The sequence below is a fragment of the Parambassis ranga genome, chromosome 24, assembly GCF_900634625.1.
Source record: "Parambassis ranga chromosome 24, fParRan2.1, whole genome shotgun sequence".
NCBI lineage: Eukaryota > Metazoa > Chordata > Actinopteri > Ambassidae > Parambassis > Parambassis ranga.
This window is the reverse complement of record NC_041043.1, coordinates 5,119,786-5,140,341: the sequence shown is the minus strand read 5'-3', so window position 1 is coordinate 5,140,341 and position 20,556 is coordinate 5,119,786. Positions and strand designations below refer to the sequence as shown.

Sequence of the window (20,556 nt, the reverse complement as noted above, 5' to 3'; positions counted from 1 at the left end):
AAAGGAGGGAAGAACTGAGCAAGAGGGAACACTGGTGAGACAAGAGGGAATGATCTGTGCCAGGAACAAGGCTTTCAGGTATTGGCTCGCTCATGCAGTTACATGGCAGAAATAGCAGTTGGCTAGATGAGGCCTGACAGACATACAGACACACACTGTGCTCCAAGGATGTGTGTAGACTGAAGCATTCATGTTAGGCACTCTGGCCAAATATTCAAATGCATTTATTGCTGTTAAGGTTTGTGTCTTTACAGCATCATTGTATGGGTTCAGCTTGTGCGTATCTACCTACTATAGGTTCCATAATAATGTACAATTTCTTACAAAGAAGGATTGCAATCGATGACTTCCTTGCAGCACAGCTTTAGAGTAGGAGCAGATTACTGCTGGATGCACACACAAGCAGGCACAAATAATTCTTCTGATCCTTCTATCTGGTGCACATATGCTCACACTTACAACAACACACAGCATCATTCCTTTTATGCTGCTGCACAACATTTAACTATTTATTATTTTCATTCTTAAAAGCATAGTGCAGGCATGGCAATGAGAATTTATTAATGCCAACAGCCACTAGATGGCACCCTCTTCCCTTTCATTTTAAATTTAAGCTGTGGGAAGGAGAACCATTAGATGCACTGTAAATGCTAAGTTGAGTTAAAGGGCACCATATCAGTGCACCAAGTTCATTCAAAAAACACAAATATTTATAACCTGTTTATAGAAACTTCCATTGTGAAATGCACTTGATTAAACCTTGAGGGTTGCATTAATCGATAACTGCAATGTTTCTGTAAAGAGCCACCTCCTACCTGTGTCTACTTTGTCTTGGTCTTGCAGAATGTGACTCTTGCGGGCTTCTATCAGCAGGCATATATCCATCAAGCAATCAATCAGAACCACTGGGAGATTGGCTGTATGCAGGATGCCTCGAGTCACACAGTCAATACAGTGACCTTCAAGAAAACAAAAGCTTTGCAGAACACAATCAGCCATATTGGACATCAAAAAGTCACAGCCATTCATTGCCAATTGAGATGTCTTGACATTCAAAGTGGAAGAGGAGGCTGTTTTACATGTCTGGAACCAGAAACAACCATTTTGTCCTTTTACTTTTATTTATTTCTTTTATTTGTTCTCTTTAAACAATGAAGTTTAAAAAGATGCCACACTGACCTATTAATTCCAGCACCTACTACATCAATTGAACAGTTTATATACTGGAGATGTGTCCCTGAAGTTTTAAAGGGAAAGTTCGCCAATAGGAGTTGAGGAAATTTGCTATAAGCACAGTATTAAATATTTAGTATGAACATTGAACAATTAAATAACATGATTAGATAACAGCTCTGAATCAGGTGCAGTCAATCTTCTGGTCAATTGTTGCTTCATGGAGTGCAGGCAACATTGCTGTGATTAAATGAACACACTTCAGTGTTCAAACAGACTTGGAAAGAGGTGTCTGCTGAGGAGAGCTCAGACTGGATGCTGGTGCCAGTGACTATCATTTCTTTGTGTGACCATCATTTCACAAACGCAGAGGCAACACACAAGAAGGGACAGAGTCGCCTGTATCTCCTATGAGACTCAGGTCCTTTAACGTCTGCCAGACCATGCTGCACATGTTTTACCACTTGGTGGTCTCCAGCGTCATCTTCTACGCTGTAGTGTGCTGGGGCAGCAGGATGAAGACGGCCGACACCAACAGACTCAACAAGCTCATTAGGAAGGCTGGCTCGGTGCTGGGAGTGGAGCTGGAGGTGAGGGAGAGGAGGATACTGAGGAAACTCCTCAGTATTCGTAACAACATGTCTCACCCCCTGCATGACACACTGCTACAGGAGCACATTCAGGGTTAGACTGAGACTACCGAGGAGCATCACAGAACGCCACAGGAGGTCCTTCCTGCCAGTGGCCATCAGACTGTATAACTCCTCCCCTTTCTGTAGGGAGAGGAGCTAGATCAGGGGTGGGCAATTATTTTTTTGTGAGGGCCACATAGACTTCCATAAGAAAAACATTTTTTCCATATATAATAATAAAAATTGGAGACCATTGGCACAGTATCTACCTTTATAAATATGCTCCTGTTACATTTTCATCATTGTACAAATCGTTTGCTGTCATTTACTGCTCACTCCTCTGTCCTCTCTGTGTGTGTCCATGTCTGCTTTGAGTGTGTGCTGGTTGTATGTTGAAACACACACACAGTGCAGAGCAGCACAGATGATGTAAAGATAGTTTTACAGAAGAAAACCATTAGAGTTAAAGTAAAAGTTAAAAGTAGCAAATCCCAGAGTTTTGAAAGTCAGGCAAGATCTGTGCTTTTTTAAGAGCAGATGGCTGGCAGCACCACGGTAACAACATAGAGTTTCTGTGTGCTTTACTGTACATTTCAGCATAGTTGCACAGCATTTTTAAAGTGTACACAGTGCGACCGTGTCTCTCCAGAGAGTAGATGGGATGACGCAGTACAGCAGCGTGGAAGAGACAAGGAGGGTTGGAAAGACGTTGCCGGTAATGCCGTGCTCAACAGCTGACTTTTGCTGTCTTTGTTTAATATTGTGTGCATGGTCCGTGGGCCGCATTGAAGATGCAAGCGGGCCGGGTGTGGCCACGCGGGCCGTGCTTTGCCCAGGTCTGAGCTAGATGATCATGTCATGCATCACTGTCATTCCCTCCACTGGTCTATATCCATGCATCATATATTGTGCTCATACTGTGTACTGTACTCTGATTTGGATTTTAGTGACACTCACATACTCTTATACTCTGTACTGCATTTAATGTAACTTGATACCTCTGACACAAGAATTTCCTTCGGGATTAATAAAGTTTTATCTTATCTTATCTTATTTTATCTTCTTCTTGCCAGCAGTCTTGGCAGGTTGTTTGGGCTGCTGATCGGCAGCAGGGGTGGGGGTTGTTTTTTCTTGAGGTGCCGGCTGGGCGTCTTCCAGAGCTGGTTCCTCTTCTTGTTCCTTTTTCATGAGTGCCTTCTGACGACTATTAAATTCTTTGCAAAATGCATGTAGTTTCTCATATCTCTGCCTCATGGTAGCCTGGAGACAAGACAAATGCAGAGTGACAGAGAAGCCACAGAGTGTTGTTTTTTAACAAGTACGCATGGTCGTCATTGCTTCTGTCTACAGCTAGAACATTTCAGTCTGACCTGCATGTTCTCATGCATCTCCAGCTGACATCTCATCAGCTCTTTCCTTTGTAGTGTCAGCTCTTCACGCTGCTTCAGGAGATTCTCTCGGACCAACTGGTAGGACTGGACCTTTTCTATGCGCTCTGTCTCCCGGGCCTCCTCAATCTCAGAGTCCATAAGCACTGGACAATCCTTTTGGCGTCTGCATGCACACAAAAGAATATATACAATCGACAGCATATATAGACTACAGACTTTTTCTAAGTGACACAGTATTCTGCTGTTGAATATGTTCCATTCAGCTGTACAATGAATATTTTCAGAATCAGATAAACACATGGCATTACACTATAGTTTGCTGTTGTGTCCCATCTATAAAATGACAAAAATGTATTTTTGTCATTTTATATTTATTTTATATTACTGTTTACTGACAGGGCAGTGCCCCACATATTGGCAAATCTCAGCATAAATACTGACAACCAGACACAGGCAGGACAAATAAAAATGGAAATGTGGGAGATGATTGCAGAGATATGGAGGAAATGATGGGCACACAGGCCCACGGCATATCTTATATTCCAAGTCATGTACTCAGATGGGTATCAGAGAAATCTATTTTGGTTTTGGTTGTAAGCATTATATTCCAGCGTTCCCCTGTTAGGAACTGATTTTGTAAACCATTTACTTTTGTAGGCACAGTAAATAAACAGTCAGGCAGACTAGGGGTACCTCTAAAGCACACTGCACAGGGAAGCCAAAGAGCAAACGCAAGTGCTAAATACTTTCTGCTGTCTATAATGAAGAGGGAGGGCAGTAGGGGTGATGATGAAGTTAATTTGGATAATGAAGAGTGCCCTGGTCAGGCTTGTTTCACTGCATGTGCAAAACCTGGCGTTTGTGTGTCTGTGTGTTGGTTCATGAGTGTGAATCTATGACGTGCCCTGTGGTGTGCCTTTGTGAGAGAGATGTGTGTTGCAGACTAATCAGACACCTCTAATAGACTACTCCTTGAGATCTCTCTCTTAGCTCAGATTGCAGGCCACAGTGTCAGCAGCCATTAGCAGCTGGACACTGACACACACACACAGGCTGCACGCACATACACACCCACAGCAGGAGAGGATAGAGAGGTGACGAGAGAGGGGCACATCTCATTGGAGCAATGAGCTCGTTGGGGTCCTGAAATAGCTCTCTAATTAACAGACCCAAATATCATCTCATTTATCCTGGAGAGGTATGGACAGAGGAAGACAGAGAGGAGGAATGAGGGGAAGCAATAGGAGACTTAGGTGGGAGAGTGAAAAAGGGGCTCTTCCCTTTAAACCTGTCAAAAAGTTGAAACGGATAAATAAACTATATATTTATACACAGAAACAATCAGGCAACCCCGAGGATTGGCAATATTGCCCTGCATGTCTTCACTAATGGAACTGTTGTACTTTCATCTTGAAGTTGAGGAACTTTTAATTTTGCAGAGGTTAGAGGTCTGATCAGTCATGCAGACATGCAAGGTAGGTAAGACTGTGTGTAAACTAATTCTGTACAAATACATGCACTGTATATGTAAAAATAGGTAACTAAATAAAGTGTACCGAGTCACTGCTGCACCAATGGAAGCAAAGGTCATAAACAGAGCTGCAATGTCCCACGTGGGCCAATCTGCTGCTGTTTACATGTATAGCAACATGCATACTGAAGAGACACATTAAAACATCCCCTAATGCTGTCAAGCCTTGAAGCAAAGGCCTAATTCAGGCCCACAAAGCTTGAAAAAAAAGAAAAAGAACTACATTAGGCAACTGGACCGCATAAAGGACATTACCCAGTGGACTTTAACAAGAAACAATACTAAGTCAGAAAAATACAATTAGGCTTTGTTTACTTTTTATGTATCATTCTCAATCTCTGCCCTCTCATAATAAATATAATTTTGTCTGTTATACAGCTGGATGTGGGTCTGTTGGAGCGGCACACTGCCTTCAGTCAAAAAGACTGAAAGGAAAATAAGTACTGAAAATAACAGTGAAGAACCTGGTGATGTGACTGAAGTCCGTACGAGGTTTGAAGCAGGAGGTATCACTCAACGTCTGACTGGATAGAAAGATAGGCGAATCCAGTTCAGATATGGCTGCTGACAAACAACATTGAGAAACTGTATTAATAGTCTTTGTGACTAAATACGTTGTATGTGTATATAGCTGTAGTTTATACCTCCGCCTTCAACTGTAGTAGCTTCCTCTTTTATTTTTTGTTGGGTTTGGTTAAGAAACCGAAGACGAGACTGGAAGGCCTAAATTGAAAGCAAAGCGTTTCATCTGTAGTGTTCAAGTTTAAGAGGCCAAAAAACAAAATGTATATACTGTCATATTGCAATGTGGATTACGAGGACTTATGTGGGTTACCTTAGCATGGCGCCCTGGCTCAGCAGTTTCCCAGGACTGTATTATGGCTTTAATCTGGTCAGCGCTCTCTGTGTCCTTCTTCACCTCAGTAACCTCTGATTTGCTCTTGTTAATGACAATGCGTAACGTCCAGTTTGCCTTTGTGAGATCAAGGCTCTTTTACACACACACATACACACACACACACAGTATGTCACAGACACAAAATAACATAAATGCTTACACGTAAACATCCAACTTCATGATTTACAATCAGCCAAGTAAGGATTACACATCCTGTTCAAATATCATGTCTTTCTTTGTAACTAATAGATCCCTTTTGCTTCATTTATTTGGAGGTTTTTGCGCTTGCCTCCTGCCAACACAGGAAAACATACTTAAAATGGAAATTGAAGGTAACCAGTACTATAAAAGCCCGGCTTTCAAATATAATTGTGTTTTGATGTGTAGCACAGCTGAGGACAACAGGCAGTCATTACGTGGATCAGAGATTTATCAGGCAGCTGTGGTCCTGACTACCAAAGATCAGACCATTATTCTGACAATTACAGACTACGAGATTATACAGTATGACAAGACAATGACACGTCTCCTATACAGTCTGAATACACACAGGTCATCCTGATTGATGCTGGTCCCTCTTTACTTGCTGACAGCAGAGACATAGATATGTAATTACTAACTTCCTTGATAAATCAAATACTGCTATGTGAATAGCGGTTCAACAACAATCACATAAAACGTTGTTAGGATGGGCCTCTGTGAAGAGGAGTCAAGTGTGCACTCAACTCAAAAGCCTGTAACTCCTGTAATTCCCAATTTTTGATTAATCTTAAATGATGTCATTGGACATGCATACAGTACCATTACTGGAGTTCTTAAACAACAACTTAACAAAAATAATGCAATAATAAATAAATATGCAGCATTATTATGTCATTAAAACGCAAAGACAAACAATAATAATTATAATAATAATAATATGGATTACCGTTTCCTTTGTAGAGTCAGAGTTAGGGATGGCAGCTGGCTCCCCCTTTGTCACCTTTGTCCCCTTTGTGGTTTTTGTTGTGTCAGCCTCAGACATATTGGAGGTTGCTGTGTTGGATACACACATCGAATCTTCTGGCTTGTATACTAGATTAATACAGAGTATTAGTAGATTAACCTTTTGTTGTTGTGTCAAATGCAATGTTAAAATAAATAAATAAAATATTCATTCAGAAGAGGTAAAGATAATATAATATTTGTGTTTAATATAATTATGTCAGGCTAATACATTTTTCTAAAGCTCAGTGTGACTTTTGGGCCAACATTGCGGTGGTGTGGTACAGTTACAAGTATGCTAGATGGCACTATTGCACTTTAGAGCTAAAACAAACACAGTCTTCCAGCTCGGATGAAGTATTATGTATGAATATCCCTTCCTCTGATAGAGAGGCGTAATAATCCATCATTTAGCTGACACCCTGCCATTCTGCCCGAAGAGCTTTGTTGCATGCTTATTGGGTTTACCCTTATTTCAAGTTGTATTGAAATTCAGTGCTCAAACTGGATCTAGACATCAATCTGTGTTGTAATTTGAAGCTGAGACATGAATTGAAAACAGATTTTGAGATAGACAAATGGGAGAAAAAAACATATGAAAAGAAGCCTATACACCAAAATGTTGCCATAGTAGTACAATAAAAAAAAGTCATAATGGCTTGGCATGGGAATGAAAATTGCTGGCACAACTGCAGCTAGTGCTGACAGATCACTGCTTTAACCGGATGTACTGGGATTTAAAGCAGAGATGTGCAAATGTGCATGCATTAAACATGTTCAGTACAATATTTTGACAGCAGCTTGTTAAACAGCTTGTTAAAGAGGTTTCAAAGCTTGGCGTGGCAAGCAGTGCGTGTGTATCCATGTAGCATGTAGAGAGCATGATCAAGGGCGCAGCCTCACCACTGAGACGGAGTTAAACTGGGTGAAATTAATTCACTTTCCTGCTGAGATATTTCCCAGGGCACCAGGGGGCAAGAGCCAACTTCATTTGACATCCCATTGACCCATTTTCACAATCTTATTGCAGAACACAGAAAGTCTGTGTGGACACTGGCCTATACATAGAGTACGTGGACACTAGCATTGGCATGTGCTGTCAAAAATCCCTTTTCATCTATAAGGAGTGAACACGTGAATGACTGCAGAAGCATGCAGGGTCAGGGTTGCATCACAGCAACAACGCAACAAATCATTTTGCACATAGCACATCCATATCTGTACAGGGACAACAAAAAAGAGAATGAGAATTTAATGAATGCAGCACCTTTGTCCCATCAGCTTCCACCCATACTGCGACCAATTCTTCCCGTGCTAAATTTTACAAGGCTTAAACAAATTGCAAAGCCGTGATTTTTCTATTGATCCACTTTGTGCAGAGGGATTAAAGGCAGACAAGCAGCGCTTGTGGCAAAGGACAGAATTACTGCCTCAGCCAAACCAGTGACCACAAGAAATCATACTCTATGATCTGCACAGGCAGCTGTGTTCATTTGGCTTTCATTAGGCTTGTAATTACAGGCCCCTGGCTTGTAGAAGCAAAGAATAAAGTGCATCTGCCTTGGCCCCTGACACTGCCCGCTGAGCATCAGCCACATTTGCCGCTGGACACAAAAAAATAAGCAGTGCAAAAAATATACAGGAAAAGTATGTTGGAAAAGCAACTCAAGGACCCAAGGAATTAATGAAGACTAGCATTAGATGCAATACTATAAATCACAATGTTTCATGACCTTTTGCTGACATATTTAGGAATATCTAAATAATGAGTAATGCACATTGGGTGTGAATATTATTGGCTGAATCTCTGACGTGGTATTTGTGATTTTCTTGCATACATACCTCTCATTTCATTCTTCTCCACGTCTTTTAACATGTGAACAAAAGCCAACTGAGATTCATCTAAATCCCAGCTTTTATAAAGCACTTCTGCCTGCACCACGTACTTGTGACTCTGAAACACAGACAGGCAACATAAAGCGTCCTCATTATAGTATAAACACAATGTTAGACTAATAAAAGACATAAAAGACAGATGCATGCAGTATAAAGTGTGTAACCAACAGCACTAAACTGTACTAGTGCTGATGAGAGGTTACGTTAAAGCAGAGCAAAATATTTTGTTTCAGCTGTTTAGCTGCACATGCTTAGCACACAGACAGAGGACAGAGAAGAGAGTGGGCATGTGAGCCAAGTTTATATCACAGGTGATGACTTTCACGCTCTCTACAGAGCAAGACACACAAAACTATGTTGTAAAGAGCCAATTAATCACATATTGTTTTATTTTGTCTGTTTATCTTGGCTGTTGTCTTTACCAATAATCCATCTTTACTAAGCACCAATATGTCTGGTGTGTGTCCCTGTGGCACAGAACAACAATCACTGACCCTTTACTTTAACTTCCAGTCAATTCTAACTCCTGATCAATAGCTACTGATTCTGGCTGGCTGCTAACTTATAGCATGAGACATGACATCTGTCTCAATACTACTGCATTCCTTTGTTGATTAGAGCAATGTGGTTTTACAATGGATTTGGAATGCATACACAGTGTAACCAAAACCCACCCAGTGACAGTAATACTGTTGCAAATGTGTGCATTCATCATTAATAGCCAATTGTACTGCCAGCCTGACTGTACTTATTTATGAGCAAAGCTATAGAAAAATTAAAACGATATGCTACGATGAGATACATCACTGGTAGTACTGACAGTAGTCACAGCAACTCAAATCTTTGTTGCATGACATGCAAATGTGTGACGGCACACTTATAGACGTACCACAAGCTTTGGCAATCATTAAACTATGACAATGGGTTTGTTAAAGTGGTGGTATTGGTGCGCTTTCAGACAATACAATGAGTCATAAATCATGGCCAAATCGCTGCTTCCTGACAAGCGCTGATAAGTCAGACAGTAACAACAAAACCACCCCCTCTGGTTTCTGCTGCTCTCTTCTTTTTGTCAAAATTTGTCTATGAGTGTGTGTGTGTGTGGGGGTGATTGTAAATTCATGTCTGGGTGCGTGTGTGCAGGCTTCAAGTAAGGCATTATCTGGCAGAAAAAAAACTGATATGAACAGGCAAGCAAGCAAGTGGGTGAGAAAGACAGAGAGAGAGAAAGTGAGATGCACATGCAAGTGAGATCAGTTAAGTGTTTGAGCCACAGCAGATACCACGCAGACAGTTGTCAGTGATACCATAGTCTCTGTGGGAGGCTGTTGCTGGTCAGAAGAGGAGAATGGCATTCCGACTGCATCGTCCTCTCCACCTCTTTGTTGGGAAGTGTCTTGGGTGGGGGGATCCTCCGGGTCCTTCTCATCTGTGTCTGTAGGTAACAGACACACAATTATTTAACTTGAGCAGGCTGCTGCTTTCAACCCATATGGAAAAATTGTACTGGACCCTTAAGTTGAAAATGGAAATTCTATTGTCTATAAAAAAAAAAAACAAGACTGTGATGTAAAGCAGAAAGTGTTTTGAGAATGGTACAATAGGAAATGTTCAGTGTTAAGAAAACGTATCCATTTGCAGGACATCAGAGATGGTTCAAAAAATAAATAAATAAATAAATTTAAAAAAAGAAGATTTGGCAGTCAAAAGGCAGTACAAGGTTGCAGTGCAGATCGTAGCTAACAACTGTAGTAAGCAAGCAAAGGCATGAAATAGACAGGGGGAAGTCCAAAAATGCCAACTAATGCAAAAAGGCAACATTAAGAAACAGGATAAGCAAAAAATGTGAACAAGGCAAACTTATTAGAAAACAGGTTAAGGCACAAAAGATGGAAGAAGTCATATGAGAAATCTGAATAACATAACATGAGCAAAGCAAACTGGAAACAGGAATGGCTTGAGAAAAGAACACACACTAAGACTGGCATAGCTAGTCTGTTCTTTGTTACATCACTTTGCTGTCAAAGACAAAGCACGGTGTCTTTCGCCATGATCATGAGCCATCAGGTACTTTACATATTGCACCTAAAGACAGCTCACCTTTGTCGGCCAGGAAGAAAAAGACTGGAATTGTTACATGGCCCTTCCCAGTATTTGTAGCCACTTCCTTCTCCTGGTCCAGAATGGACAGGCGTATGAACACATTTCGTTTTGAAGTTTGAAACTGAATCGTTCCGAGGGTGTCTGCTGTCACCTGCACACAGTAACTGTAGAAAAGTTTACTATCGATAAATAAATGACAATTGACCTGAATAAATGGCTTTTCAAATTACTCAGGATTCTCTCACCGACAGATGACATCGTTATCCCTTGGAATGTAATAATCATGGAATTCATTCACTAAGACAGTATCGGTTGAAGTCCCATTGGACAATGATGGAAGGGGTCCCTTTGGGCTAACCAGACACATCCTCCACTTGGCTCCAGCAGGGGGAACTTCAGGTATTAAAGCCTCGGCTACAAAGGTATAACCAAGCTGAAAGAACAGAGATACTGAATGATTATGATATAAACTACATAAGGAAAAAGTTTGTCCGCATGTATAATATATATTAAGTAAACAAGGTAAAGGATTATTTTCCAATCACTGACCTTATTGGGTTGATAAACATGGGGTCCTACTCTGTTCAAGAGCCTTTCTATCTCCTCTCCTGTGTCATTATTGACAACATGTAGCAGACATTGAGAGATTGGAGAGTAGACCACTGGCAACAGCAGAATCTCTTTAGGAACCAGGAAGACTTCTCTACAAACAAGAGTAGACCATATGATACAAGATTTTTCAAGATACAACCCCATATTAGCTTGTGAATTAAACAAAAGCCAGGTTTTCAAAGCCAGGTTAGGAACGGTTTCAATGACTAGTTCAACATGCTCTCACCTAAAGACTAAGACCCAGGAGCTAGATTGAAGAGTGTCTTGAAGAGAGACAGAGTAATCAGCAAAGGTGATTCTGGTCAATTCATCAGGGTAGAGCTCCACTTTCTTCTCAGAATTGTCAATGATAAACCTGTGCAGGAACATAGGAGGGCAATGCACACTTAGAAACTTCAGTTTCAAAATCTGAATAATAATCTAAATCTAATCTAAATAAAAATCTAAATGAATATAGTGAATCCATTCTCACAATACACCCCACAAAAATCACTTTGAACATTAACATCCAGCAAAAAACACTGGAAGAGTGGAGATGCACTTTGCTTCCCAGCATGGTCTTTGACTGAAGTGGATATTTCTGTCTGTTGAGAAAAACACATGCTCAAAGGGTTGACGACACCCAACAAACCCCCCTTTGCCCTCTATACACACACTCACTGAGCTTTCAATGCTCATCCACACAAATACTTCCCCAGGCAGCGGGTCATTCGGCAGACGCTGCTAGTCGATTGGAACGAGGAGAATATAAACAGCAGATGGTACCACTGGGAAAAGATGGAACACAATGTGGAAAATGCTCCCTGCATGGCCCCCACAGGCTGCCACGACTAGGAGAGGGAGCAGATTCTGGGCATGCAGTGCAACAGAGAGGCTAAATGCATGCCACACAATGTACATACACACAGGACTGTGGTAGGGGCACTCTCAAATTCTCCCAGAAAATGAAATTAGTGTGAAATGTATCTGCTCTGGCAACAGTGTACATGCAGTAGGGTTTATAAATATATATGTTTACAAAGTTTAATTTACCGTAACAAGAGGGCAGCATGTTTGTCTGCATCTGATTGAATCTTCGTCCACATATCCGACAGGATCTTAGATGCACAAAGGTTCTCTTCCGTTCCTTTTGACACAAGCACACGCACACACAGAAAAGTAGCCACCATTAAAGATGAAAGACAATCCATGTTGCTGTCAAACACATTAAAAAATAATTGGATCTGACCTACTTTATGGTAAGACACAGAAATTGCGAAATGCACTGTATGGTGAATGCACTTTTTTCCACACTGTGAGAGCTGATGGGTGGCGGACATTGTTCTCACCTTGACATTAACTTTCACACTGATCTCACCAGACAGGTGAGATGAGTACAGAAAGAACAGAATGTTTGAAAAGAATATATCTCCCTGTGTTTATGAGTCTGTGTGTCGGTAACTGTGAGAAAAGTGTCTCCAGACACTTAACTTTTCCACATCTCACATCTAGCAAAGGCGTTCTCCTGAAACACATCCCTCTTTTACTTTAGCTCTGTCTTTTGAAAACATCACCTTTTGAAATTGCTTCGAAAGACCGATCATCTTTTTAACCAGATTCAAGGAGGTAATAAGGACAGCGTGGTAGGAAAACACAGAAGAGCAGAAATGTGGGGTGAGAATGGAGCTCTGGGTGGTAGGTAGAGAAAGTAAATAAGAACATCACAGTTCTCACTTGCCCACATTTTGCATGCACGCAACAATAAAATCCATATAACACTGTACTAACCATGTAAAAAAATAATGATATTGCATATCAAATGAAACAGGAGACACTCTACTACAAGCAAATATAAGTCATATTTACACACATGGTTATTGCTAGCTCTCTGATACTTCAAGTCACACAAACAAACAAGGTGTCATATGAAAGCTCAGACTTACTGTCTTTTAGAGTGTTTTAGACTGTCAGTGTTTCTTAAGCATGATTGGTGTTCTGCCATTACACACTGAAAGCTGCGTTTTGACTGGTCAATCAATTCAATTTAATAGAACTTCACTGTGACAGGCTGTGTGTGTCTGTTTTGGGTGCACATGTTAATTCCCTACAACCACCATTAATATGTTTTTAGCACTGATAGCAGATGGCCCTGATGAATTTGGCAAAATGTAACTGAATATAATGCTGTTTATAGCATTCTCTGTATTAATGAGACTGTCCATACCTCAATGTCCAAGTTATTCAGGAAGTGACATGTGTCATGTTCTGTGCAAGAATGATCATGCAGTTAGCTCCCGGCCATGAAAAAAAAATGTCTGGGCTCAATTAGGTCTGTGCCACCTTCAGTGTTTCCTCGAATACATCTTCACAGTGAGACAATGACTTTTTTAACATTGCCTTTGAAGAATTATTAAAAAAATATTAACATTTTAAACATGACATGTTTAAACCTCCTGTAAAAAAGCATAACTGGCACTAACATGGAAACATTAAACTAAAGAAGCAGCTGCTCATCAGCTCTATTTACTCACTCATTCCTTCCAAAAAACTGTCAGCCTCTCCCTTGTCTCCTCTTCACCCATCTTCCTTTCGCTGTCAGTAATGAGCAGTTTGGTTTTTGACACACAAGTGTTGTGTGCACATGTGTGTGTGTTTTCTTTATGTGTGTGTGTATATATCCCCTCTGTGGCCACCCTTCATCTGTCAGGGTGTATTAGTAAGAGTGGCAGACTCATCAATACATATTTGTGCTTCTTGCTCAGAGCCTCGATAAGCGCCATCAGGCTAACTCAAACAGTGAATGCAAGAAGCAGGAGCGTTATGTGTTTTCAGACACTTAATAATAACCTACAAATAAAATACATGCATTCTTCTGTTCTTGTATTTACTTCCCATTTTCGCTTATTATTGTCACTCAGACATTTGTCTACAGCAACAAATCTGTATTTACTTAATGACATCACATCTGAAGTCTGATTATGTTACTTTAATTAATGGCTTCTCTTTGTGTACAAGTACATGCTTACCAGGTTTTGAAGCTTTAAGGACCTCTTGTGCAAGGTGCCCTTTGAATCCAGCCTCCAGAGTGGTGTCTAAACGGACATCTTTGCCCGTTGACTCTGCATCAACTTAACAGAGTAGAGACATGATGTTATACATACACTCAACAAAAATATAAACGCAACACTTTTGTTTTTGCTCCCATGTTTCATGAGATGGACTTGAAGATCTAAACTTCATTCCAGATACACAATATTACCATTCCTCTCAAACATTGTTCACAAATCTGTCTAAATGTGTGATAGTGAGCACTTCTGCTTTGCTGAGATAATCCATCCCACCTCACAGGAGTGCCACATCAAGATGCTGATCTGACATCATGATTAGTGCACAGGTGTACCTTAAACTGCCCACAATAAAAGGCCACCCTGAAATGTGCAGTTTTGTTTCTGCTTTATTGGCGGTCTGGGGACTCAGAACCAGTCAGTATCTGGTGTGACCACCATTTGCCTCATGCAGTGCAACACATCTTCTTCGCATAGAGTTTATCAGATTGTCTATTGTGGCCTGTTGAATGTTGGTCCACTCCTCTTCAATGGCTGTGCGAAGTTGCTGGATATTAGTGGGAACTGGTGCACGCTGTCGTATACGCCGGTCAAGCACATCCCAAACATGTTCAATGGGTGACATGTCCGGTGAGTATGCTGGCCATGCAAGAACTGGGACATTTTCAGCTTCCAAGAATTGTGTACAGATCCTTGCAACATGGGGCCGTGCATTATCTTGCTGAAACATGAGGTGATGTTCATGTATGTATGGCACAACAATGGGCCTCAGGATCTCATCACGGTATCTCTGTGCATTCAAAATGCCATCAATAAAATGCACCTGTGTTCTTCGTCCATAACAGATGCCTGCCCATACCATGACCCCACCACCACCATGGGCCACTCGATCCACAACATTGACATCAGCAAAGCGCTCACCCACACGACGCCACACACGCTGTCTGCCATCTGCCCTGAACAATGTAAACCGAGATTCATCCGTGAAGAGAACACCTCTCCAACGTGCTAGACGCCATCGAATGTGAGCATTTGCCCACTCAAGTCTGTTACGGCGACGATCTGGAGTCAGGTTAAGACCCCGATGAGGACGACGAGCATGCAGTTGAGCTTCCCTGAAACGGTTTCTGACAGCAGAAATTGTTTGGTTATGCAAACCAATTGTTTCAGCAGCTGTCTGAGTGGCTGGTCTCAGACGATCTCGGAGGTGAACCTGCTGGATGTGGAGGTCCTGGGCTGGTGTGGTTACTCGTGGTCTGCGGTTGTGAGGCCGGTTGGATGTACTGCCATATTCTCTGAAATGCCTTTGGAGACGGCTTATGGTGGAGAAATGAACATTCAATGCACGAGCAACAGATCTGGTTGACATTCCTGCTGTCAGCATGCCAATTGCACGCTCCCTCAATGCTTGTGGCATCTGTGGCATTTTGCTGTGAGACAAAACTGCACATTTCAGGGTGGCCTTTTATTGTGGGCAGTTTGAGGTACACCTGTGCACTAATCATGATGTCAGATCAGCATCTTGATGTGGCACACCTGTGAGGTGGGATGGATTATCTCAGCAAAGCAGAAGTGCTCACTATCACACATTTAGACAGATTTGTGAACAATGTTTGAGAGGAATGGTAATATTGTGTATCTGGAATGAAGTTTAGATCTTCAAGTCCATCTCATGAAACATGGGAGCAAAAACAAAAGTGTTGCGTTTATATTTTTGTTGAGTGTACTTTATTTGGGAAGACTAGATGATTGTGTTTTATTGCATTAACCCATAATCCTTAGCAGTTCCATAAAAAGGCAGATAAAGTGACATACACAGGGTACTTACATGTAGAGTCTTCATTTTCCAAGAGTGAAGGGAGAGCAGTGAGGGCCTGAACAGCAAACTGCTCCTCCGATGACAGCTCCCTGCCCAGAGCCTCACACAACATGTGGTCAACTGCTGAGTTCAACACCTACAAACCCCAACAAAAGAATTTATTTTACACCAGTGTGTATATAAGCAAAACTTTGTCTTCTGCTTGTCATGATCCTGTTTTCTGTTATTCTTGTTTTCTATTAAATCCTTTGTTTACCTTATTTTGGTATATTTGTATTTTGATTTTGTTTGTTTTCATTTCTGTTCTTGGGTTCCCCCGTGTGCTCTGTGTTTCCTTTGGTTTGGTCTTATTTCCTGTTTTATTTTGAAAGTCTTGTTTTTCTTGTGTATTCCCACGTGTTTTACTTCCTCCTGTGTTTCCTGCTTTTTGTAATTACCTGCGCCGCCCTGATTGTGTTTACCTGTGTCTTGGTACCCTTGTCTATTTAAGTCCTGGTCATCTGTTTTACCTCATGTGATTCTACCTGTGTTGCTACCCCCATGTTTCTAGTGTCAATGTGTCTCTGGTTGGTTTGCATTTTTGTTCTTTGGGTCTTTTGTTTGAACTCTGGTTTTTGATTGTTAGGGTTAGGGTTGTGTTTACTTTTTTGTGGGATTTTGTCAGCTTTATTTATTAAAGCTCGTTTTTTGTTTAACTCATCTGTGCTTTGAGTTTGCCTGTATTTGGGTCTTTCAAAAACTGAACTGAAACCTGACACTGCTTGTATATTTGACTCTATGAGGTAGCCATAGCAAAACTCAACAACTTCGCTTTAGTACTCTGACAGAGTTTGACCCAACAACTCAAGATCCAACAGGTTGCATGGCTGCCAACGGTCAGAGCTGCTTCATAGCCTACAAAACATCTCCATAAACAGCACTACAAACAATATGGCACATCTGTATTTCAATGCAATTTCGAGTTGTTGAGCCAATTACCTTGTAGTGTTGGCATTTCTCCAAGTTTGTGTTGATGTTTTGGGGACAGTAAGCCTCTTCTAGAGCCTTTCTGAGGGTTGGTTGGTCCTGCTCATCATTAAAAGAAGCCACCAGTCTGGAGAGGGCGCTAAAGATGGTTGAGGCCTGATGAGTGAAACGGGCACTGTCCTGTTGAAACAAGTTATTTAAAATATGCAAGGCTGTAGTATTTTATGTTTCTATTTTTCCTATTCACACACACACAAACACACACACACACACACACAGGCTTACAATTTTTTCACATAAAATTATTTAAAAAATTAGTGTTTAGCAAAGTAAGATGTCATAAGAACTATCGTACAACAGGTTCTGTGATTTTCTAAATTGAAGGCTGGAATGGTGTTGTGTATTTTGACAAAGACAAAACACAAAGTACAAATAATGTGATATTTCCTTTAACAAAACAGGCTGATGTTTGACTGATTACTATAAGAGTCGACTACAGGCTTCTTCACCTTTGTAAGTTGTGACATGATGGTTTCCTTATCATCAAAGTGGAATGGTGTCTTACTGCACAAGTGGATGTGGTATCCAAGTGCAGCACTTGCATGGATGCACAGCACATGGCGCCTGCGTGGGAGAGACGACAAAGCATTTTTAAAACAAGCACATGTAATCCAGTTTCAATGGACCAGTTTAAATACTCTGTAGCTCCCAGTCTGCTTGTTGTGGCCTATTAAGAGACGCCAGGTCTGTACAGAACAGATCATATTTGTTGCATTCAGACTCCACTAAAGAGTGATTTCTTACTTTCACCTGATTTTTAAAGACTTTGCAAACATAATATCACAAAAACAAGCTAACTATCCTTCTACACACACCACTCTGTGCCTCGATCATTTTAGGGTAATAAAACCCAATAATCAGAGCGGGAAAAAAAACAACAACAACATGCATCCCACTGAATAAAATCCTCATAATAGCAGAACTACACTGTTCTATCATGCAACCTTGAGTGGGTCAGTCAGGAGCAATGTAGCCTAATGTCCTTTCTACCAAGGGCCAAGCTAAGTTCACAGAGCCTGGTCAGGCACGGCAGAATGGAACCCTACTTCTCTGGCTCCTTTAGCTTTACATAATTCAGCCATCATGGCCTATATGGACGAGCAGAGGCAGGGCTGGGTTAGTGCTGTGGAGGCATACAATAGGGGATGAATGGAAGAGAGAGAAATGAAGAAATAAAGAAACAAATAGTGTAAGGATGTAACATGAGATAACAAAAGGAGTCAAAACTAGATTTGATCAATATGTTAAAAAACAGTGAACAGTGTCAGTGGAAGTAAAAAGTAAAAAAGAACGGTATAAAATATTTTAAAACATGCGATCCAAAGACATCAACTTTTATAATAAAATACTATGGGGTGTATGGGTATGGTAAATTAAGTGCTATGTGTGTGATTATGGCTCAGTGGTAATTGCACTGCTGCATACCTGCACCTGACCCCAGAAACTAGGCCCTCTGCTTCTAGGCCAAGTCGCACCCATTAATAGAGACTAGATCCGACACTTTTAGTGCTTTTCAGAGCATCTGACGTACAGTAGGAAGATATCCCTTGCTCACTTTATGATAGCTCTGCAAAGCTAAAATAAATCACAAAGAGAGCAAAACACATTTCCATCTCTTCATCAAAAGATCCTAAGGGGGGGCTGTGCAAAAAAAATGCACACATTTTTAGAACGGTGCCTCATGGTGCCAATTATGTAAAGAAATGTGAGAAGGGGGTGATATTTTGTGTGAAGACATAACTTGACGATGTAAAGCGGCTTCAGAGAATTTCACATGATAAAGTATGTATTAAGTAAGCAAATCTCTATTGAGTGCATGGTCACACGTGTTTACCTTTTGCCTTACATGGGGTACAACATTTCAAACAACATACTCTTACCATACTTAAGGACATAAAATAATGCTAACACACTTAACTAAAGTGTTCAGCTCTAAACAATACACAGATCTCTATACTCAGTTGTGTCCTACCCTGGGGGTAAGTTAAGGGCAGCTGCCTTTGAGAAGTTGGTCTTGATGAGTAACACTGGGAGATGAGACTCCAGGCTTGTAAACGAGTACGGCAAGGCAGCGAGAAATGCAGAGCTTTTTGCTGACGTTTCCTTTTCTATAAGGTGTTGTCCAAAGAGGAAACAAAAATATTGATTAGAATGTGTCACATTCAAAACATGTTGCAAGTCTCCATAATTACTGATACATACTCTACATGCCAAACATTATTATGATGTATGATTTGTAAGATCTGGGCAAAGCAAGAACCGCCACTAATCAGTCAAATACCATGCATTACTTGCACATCATACAATCCTTGTGTGTGTGTGTGTGTGTGTTTGCACATCATACTGTGTTCATCTCCCCGAAGTGGAAGAGCAGAGAAACTGAAGAGGATCTGGGAAGACTGCACACTGTCCACACACAGGTAGTAAATGCCGTTCACCTCAAGACACTGAGGGGAAGAAACCCACATACATAGTTATCAGTATAAGGCAGAAAAGGAGAAGAACAAGTGAAAGAGAAAAAGAGCAGAAAGCCGTAGGGAGGGATGATGGATACACTGATAGAGGGGTGGCTTAGTGGAAGAGAAGCTGGAGGAAACTACAGGAAAGGAAGGCAAAGAAGGGGGGAGGTGTGCCAGTGCAGGGATAAGAAGAGATAGAAACGGTCAAGTACTTTTTATGGTGGTACCTGAATAGCAGAGGCCAAAAGTGAATTATTTCGAAAAAGCAAGCGATAAAGAGAAGGGAGGAGAGATGGACGTACTTTCCTGAATGTCAACATAATCAAGCACTCTAAACATGCAGACACATAAAACATATAACATATATATCAGGTGATGCACTTTACAAAGAATCCAAATAATCCAAGTACGGCTTACTTTCTATTGCTCTGTCCTCAGTAAAGGAGGTTGTAGTTAAATTTAGAATTTCTTCTACAAAATCCATCTCATTAGTAGTTAAACTTTCCACAGCTTATAATCATTGCTTCAAGCGAATCATTTTTTTCCTCTTAATATCTGAGTGTGAAGGTTCACACAAAAGTTATTGGGTCACAATCTAGGGTAGATTGTTGTGTGTAAAAAAGATGAGTTCATGCAGAAATTCTTGTGTGCATGCATGCGTGTTTGTGTGTACCTCAGGGCTCGCTGTAGCTGTGGTTAAAAAAGGTATAGATGATCCAGAGCTGCTGGTGACTCCTGTACTTCTGGACAAGACAGTGGTCTGCAGAAAACAATAGCACATTTAATGCGATATATTCTTTAGTGAGGACATAATAAAGCTTAGAAATAACTATGAAGACTAAAGCTGGAACTTACCTTGAAATGTGATTTATGGACATGATGCTGGTAAATGTGTGGTTTATGAAACACCAGGAGATTCCTGGCAAAAAAAATAAAAATGAATGCAAATTATTTTTGTACTATTTTTGACAATTAAGTCAAGTTAATC

At 40.9% G+C, this 20,556-nt stretch overlaps 1 protein-coding gene across 1 annotated transcript in view; it reads right to left on the bottom strand.

Moving 5' to 3' along the window:
• Nucleotides 1–2,855: 2,855 nt before the first annotated feature.
• Nucleotides 2,856–20,556, bottom strand: part of adgb (androglobin) — a 31,911-nt gene continuing 14,210 nt past the window's right edge. Inside the window, exons 15-35 of the mRNA XM_028397896.1 lie at nucleotides 20,424–20,487; nucleotides 20,242–20,328; nucleotides 19,454–19,556; nucleotides 19,082–19,217; nucleotides 17,559–17,673; nucleotides 17,062–17,229; nucleotides 16,093–16,219; nucleotides 14,226–14,327; nucleotides 12,253–12,346; nucleotides 11,447–11,575; nucleotides 11,158–11,311; nucleotides 10,854–11,041; nucleotides 10,606–10,772; nucleotides 9,789–9,940; nucleotides 8,452–8,563; nucleotides 6,554–6,699; nucleotides 5,563–5,718; nucleotides 5,372–5,450; nucleotides 5,192–5,291; nucleotides 3,176–3,359; nucleotides 2,856–3,065 (exon numbers count right to left, since the gene is read on the bottom strand). Coding sequence (XP_028253697.1) covers nucleotides 2,856–3,065; nucleotides 3,176–3,359; nucleotides 5,192–5,291; nucleotides 5,372–5,450; nucleotides 5,563–5,718; nucleotides 6,554–6,699; nucleotides 8,452–8,563; nucleotides 9,789–9,940; nucleotides 10,606–10,772; nucleotides 10,854–11,041; nucleotides 11,158–11,311; nucleotides 11,447–11,575; nucleotides 12,253–12,346; nucleotides 14,226–14,327; nucleotides 16,093–16,219; nucleotides 17,062–17,229; nucleotides 17,559–17,673; nucleotides 19,082–19,217; nucleotides 19,454–19,556; nucleotides 20,242–20,328; nucleotides 20,424–20,487 — 2,773 coding nt within the window. The remainder of the gene's footprint in view (nucleotides 3,066–3,175; nucleotides 3,360–5,191; nucleotides 5,292–5,371; nucleotides 5,451–5,562; nucleotides 5,719–6,553; nucleotides 6,700–8,451; nucleotides 8,564–9,788; nucleotides 9,941–10,605; nucleotides 10,773–10,853; nucleotides 11,042–11,157; nucleotides 11,312–11,446; nucleotides 11,576–12,252; nucleotides 12,347–14,225; nucleotides 14,328–16,092; nucleotides 16,220–17,061; nucleotides 17,230–17,558; nucleotides 17,674–19,081; nucleotides 19,218–19,453; nucleotides 19,557–20,241; nucleotides 20,329–20,423; nucleotides 20,488–20,556) is intronic.